Source organism: Zingiber officinale, chromosome 4A, assembly GCF_018446385.1.
Source record: "Zingiber officinale cultivar Zhangliang chromosome 4A, Zo_v1.1, whole genome shotgun sequence".
NCBI classification, from domain to species: Eukaryota; Viridiplantae; Streptophyta; class Magnoliopsida; order Zingiberales; family Zingiberaceae; genus Zingiber; species Zingiber officinale.
Genome location: NC_055992.1, coordinates 96260982 through 96266382, shown reverse-complemented (window position 1 = coordinate 96266382; position 5401 = coordinate 96260982). Strand labels below are relative to the sequence as shown.

General features: G+C 36.5%; 1 protein-coding gene across 1 annotated transcript; it reads right to left on the bottom strand.

Moving 5' to 3' along the window:
- Positions 1–622: 622 nt before the first annotated feature.
- Positions 623–2807, bottom strand: LOC121972522 (cysteine proteinase inhibitor 6-like). Its single transcript, XM_042524179.1, has 3 exons — positions 2703–2807; positions 1328–1529; positions 623–849 (listed from the first exon to the last, which is right to left on the bottom strand). The coding sequence occupies exons 1-3, from the start codon at positions 2805–2807 to the stop codon at positions 623–625; spliced, it is 534 nt and encodes a 177-aa protein (XP_042380113.1).
- Positions 2808–5401: the final 2594 nt, after the last annotated feature.

The window sequence follows — 5401 nt, the reverse complement described above, 5'->3', positions numbered from 1 at the left end:
CTTCTATAATCAACAACACACACTATAAGTGATATCATTTCCTAACTTATCGGGCTTATTGATTTATCGAACTAAATCTCACCCATTGATAAATTAAAGAAATAAATATCAAATATATGTCACTACAACAAAAACCCTCATAGACATCGGTTTTCCACCGGTGTCCATTACATTTTCGACCGATGTCTATGAAGGCGATGTAAAAGGTCTGCCATTTTAGACATCGGGTTAAAACCGGTGTAGTATCACTTAACGACATCGGGTGTAAAACCGATGTAATATTATATGTTAATAACACCAGTTTTGGCAGTGGTATACGACCGATGTAATATTAGTTAATGACACCGGTTTTGCAGCAGTGGAAAACTGATATAATATCAGTATTGTTTAATGACACAGATTCGATTTTCGAAACAGTGAAAAACCGATATTATACAGACAAGTCAATATCCATGTAACCAACACATAAATATTATACACATCAAGTCTGTATCCACATAAATATTATACACATCAAGTCTGTATCCACCAATTGACTAGTTGAGGTACTAATTAGCCTACTACTTAAGTAAGAAACCCTTTTATTCAACTGTTCGACATCCATCTATTTGCTTGATTTCTTCTACCTCATGGAGGCCACCTTCTTTATCCTTTCCTTTACGTCAACTGCAGATGCATCTGCCACTTCAGCTTCAATGTCTCCTTTCTCCTGATTCTGATCATGCTCCTCCTGTTCCTTTGATGATTTTTCTTTCTTGGATTTCTTCTGCTTTAAGATTCTGTTCTCGGAAGGAGCACCAACACTTTCTTTCTTCGCCCCTTCACTACTTTGCTCCAATTGCTTCTTGTCTGCATAACAAGGATAAACAAATTCAACACACATTAAATAGTCGCTTCATATGTATGAAGCAACTCAAGTGAATTAAAATTTACTATCTATCAAAAATAAACTAATTAAAATTTTCAATGCCCATTTCATTAAAATTTACAAGCTATAACAATATCATACCACATATATATAGAACTTCGTTAAATATACTGTGGAAGGCAGCAACAAAACCACACATTTGTGCACGCTATGAAGTTCTCTTGTGGGGATTGAAACTTTAGCAAACTAAATTATGATTCACCTGGATAAAGAAAAAAAATGAAAGAGAAAGAATGAGCTCATATTTTGGTGATCTGTTCGGTAACAGAAAAAGGTATATGAGCCACAATACACGCCTTGGCGAAAGGCATTTTTTGAATCAACTTATCTGAGAAAATAGGGATTTTAAAAAGAAATAGTTTTGGCGAGAATGAATGGTAGCAAATAAAGCAACCATACCTTGTGAGGAGGTACTAGGGCTATCAGTCAGTGGCTTAAAATCCTCAAGCTCCATGAAGTTCATCCAAGGCTTGACCCAGACTTTAGCCTTATATTGTTTTTTGGATCCACAATCATTAGCCTCCAGAGTCAGGTAGTACATTTTACCAGCTACAACTTGCTCTTTGGCCTTCAATAACTGTGTAAACTTGAGAAGAGCATTCTACACAAAATGATATCAATTAGAGGAAAATGTTGAAGAAATAAAATCAGCTAAGAAAAGGAAAAAAATGGTTGATTCCAGAAGTCGGCCAATAAAATCAGCAACATCAAATTGCCACATAATTACACTAGGCTCCTCTTTGTTTCAAATGGTTATAACCTGTTGGAAATCCTTGTCAAAACTATATCATAATCAATACTATCCTTTAGACCTAATTACACTAGGTTCCTCTTGGTTTCATAATTCCTATAACCTACCTGGAAATCCTTGTCAAAACTATACCATAACCAATTCTATCCCTACAGTGATGCTAGTATTTCAGGGGGTGATAATGCAACATGGAATTCAGAGGGGCTTGCAGTAAAACCATGGGTCAATCATAAGCAGATAGTGCCAAATGATTAAGTTTGATCTATATCCCACAAGTTCACTATTGTACATTCTTATCCTGAGAGTAGAAAATTGGAAGATTGCCGTATGCTAGGCTAGTTCATAAAGAACTCAAAACTTCATACATGAACATCAAAGTAAATATCGAAATCTGCATCATAAAGTATTACTATAGACATAGTCAGATAGAAGGAAGAGTACTTGACAATCCGAACTGAATTAAGAATTGAACAATTAGCGAAGGACTCAGGACTTTTTCAAAATTGAGGTAATCAACCGTTGACACAAGTTTTGAAGGAAACAAAAAACATGTACATGATCTTGAAAACTACCTAAAGTTAGCTGACCTAGCATCAGTGTTAAAGTAAATAGTCATATGTATAAATCATAAATAAAGTTACCAAACTAAAAATTCTCATTGTCAACCCAAATCCTATCACAATCTCCACGAATACAGGGTGGTTCATTGTCATCAGTTTCGTCAATATCCATTGATGACATCCATTTTGTTAAGCATTGGTAATGAATTGAAGGATCTCCCAACTTAGCATCAGTGATGTATTCAAAATACTCTCTATTTGTCCTCGACTGCAATGACAATTCTAAGAAATGCAATCAGCGAAAATTGTAAAATGCTGAAAGACCACATACATATACATTTACTTGACTTAGACAAAATATATAATTGTAAGAGAAAATTTAACAACATTCAGACCTTTGGAAGGCAATCTTCATAATAAAGTGCAAACAGGGCTGGAAATATTTTCTTCTTGGCTAGGTCACCAGAGGCTCCAAACACAGTGATGCTAACAGTGGACTCCCGTTCACTTGCGTCAAGACAAGCTTCTCGATTGTATTCCTCAGAAGATAAACCAAGGCATCTACCATTCTCAATATCTTTCTGTAATGGAGCCTTGCTTATAGAGGATGTAGGTGACGTACCAGCTGCAATGAAATCGCCCAAATCTAGCCATGTCAACATTAACGATCAAAAAAGAGAAAAAGAGCCTCCACAGTAAAAATCTGCAAAGTGAGCCAGAGAAAAAGAAGAATGATGCTTCCAGGGGATCGACCGCCAACTCGATAAAGATAATTTTCACTGCTTTTCTTGCTTCGAAGGACCCAGGGCACCAGATAATAAATAAATAAGGCCCATGGAACAAATAACAGATGCACAAGTAAACTAAAGAAATAACCAACCAATTCATAGACAAATCCGAATCATCTAAACCACGCAACTAAAAATCGGAGCCAATTTAATATCGTGTAAGGAAGTTTCAATCGATATGCAACACTATTTAAAATAGGACTCAAAAACAACCAATGGAAGTGATGGAAAAACAAAATTTCGGAACCAAACCCTAGATCAATTTCGTAGCCAATGAAACGAATCACTCTCAAACAGAAACTAAGGAAATACCCTTCGAAGAAGCTCAAGACAAAGTAAAATGGAGGAACCTGACCTTCCTTTTTACAAACAATGCTCAGATGCCAATACCGCGGGCCAACTCCTCGTGCATAGATGCTTCTCGGTGACGATTTGAGGTGGATCGACGATACAGTAGCATGGTTTAGCAGAATCATGCGACGGGCCTTGATCTAGGAAGGGGAAGAGGGAGATGAGGCTGAGAGAGATGGCTAGATGGTCAGCGGTGAGGAGGAAAGTGGTGGTGGAGTCGTGACGGTATACTGTGGACGGCGCGATATAGGTTTAGGTTTGGAGGGAAGAATGAAATGTTGCAAATTTTAGCTAAGTATTGGTGGAAAAATTAAAATAATTTATTTTGGTTCATTAACACCGGGTTTTAAAAACCACTGTTAAAATTGGTGTCTATTAATAAAAAAAAAAGGCGCTCATAGACATCGCCTAAAAAACCGATGTCTATGAGCTAAAATTTGCGCTCATAGACACCGATTTTTGAAAAAACCGGTGTAAAATACTCAAAGACATCGGTTTTTGCTTAAAACTGTTGTTGTTCCACTAATGTCTATGAGGGTTTTTGTTGTAGTGTGTGCTTGTTATTATATTAGGATTAAGAGCACACACTTTCATAATAACTGAGGTCTTTGTTTCTTTATAAAGTCAATATAAAAGAAACGACCTCTAATGGTCCTACTCAATAAACTCTAAGTGTACTAGTGTAATTATATAGTTAAGATAAACTAATACCTAATTACACTACGACCTTCCAATAGTTTGTTCCTTTCCATCTTGGTCATGAGCTACTGTTTATAATTTATAAGGTACTGATAACATGATCCTCTGTATGTGACACCACACACCATGTTATCTACAATATAAATTAATTGAACAACTACATTTATCATAAATGTAGATATTTGACCAATGTGATTCTTATTTCTAGATAAATGTTTATACCAAAAGCTAGACTTTTAGTATACATCCTAACAATCTCCCACTTATACTAAAAGACTAAGCTGTCATTTCTGCTGCCATACATCTGATTCTCATCCCTTCAACATGCCCATCAAATGCTCTTGCCTTAAGGACCTTAGTGAAAGGATCTATAGGTCATCACCTGATGCAATCTAAGCGGCAACAACTTCTCCTCGTTATACGATTTCTCGTATTGGGTAGTACTTGCGCTCTATTGTGTTTACTTGCCTTATGGACTTATGGTTTCTTCGAGTTTGCTACTGCACCAAATTATTTTGGGCAAACCATAAATCATATCTAAGTCTAGCTTGAAGTATCTGAGCCATACAACTTTTATGGCTACCTCAGAAGCTGCCATATACTCAGCTTCTATGGTGGAGTCCGAAAAAGCACCTATGCTTATCACTCTTCCATAGTTATGACTTCACCTCCTAAAGTAAACACAAAACCCCGAGGTCGACTTACTATTGCCCCTATCTGATTGGAAGTCAAAATCCATGCAACCCACAGGGACCAAATTAACTACCTTGTAAGCTAGCATATAATGTCAAGTGCCTCTAAGGTACTTCAATATATTCTTTACCATAGTTCATTGTCCTTATTCAGGGTTACTTTGATATCTGCTAACTCTGCCCTTGGCAAAACAGAATCCTGATCTCGTGTATAGCATACATTAGGCTTCCGACAATCGAAGCATAAGGAACTGCCTTCATTTACTTTATCTCCTTTGATATCTTCGGAGATATCTCTTTAGATAAATCTACTCCATGCTGAAAAGGTAAGAAACCTTTCTTGGAGTTTTGCATGCTTAAAATGAGCAAGGATTGTTTCGATATATGAAGCTTGGGATAAGTAAAATATATTCTTTTCTTGCGATCCCTTTGATCCCATGAATATATGCATTCTCCCAAGTCCTTCATATCGAATGGTTTGGACAACCATACCCTTACTTCTGACAACACTTTGATATTGTTTCCAACTACCAAAAATGTTATCTACGTATAGTACAAGAAATACCACCACGTTTCCATCACACTTCTTGTATACACAAAACTCATTCAATTATAAAATAAATCCATAGGTC

What these genes read in the sequence shown, in the direction of transcription:
- LOC121972522 (XM_042524179.1), bottom strand. Translation starts at nt 2,807, where the DNA reads ATGGTAGATGCCTTGGTTTATCTTCTGAGGAATACAATCGAGAAGCTT. An exon ending in CACTGTGTTTGGAGCCTCTG is followed by an intron (nt 1,530 to 2,702) that starts GTGACCTAGCCA and finishes CATTTTGTGTAG; the next exon opens with AATGCTCTTCTCAAGTTTAC. An exon ending in CCCTAGTACCTCCTCACAAG is followed by an intron (nt 850 to 1,327) that starts GTATGGTTGCTT and finishes CTTGTTATGCAG; the next exon opens with ACAAGAAGCAATTGGAGCAA.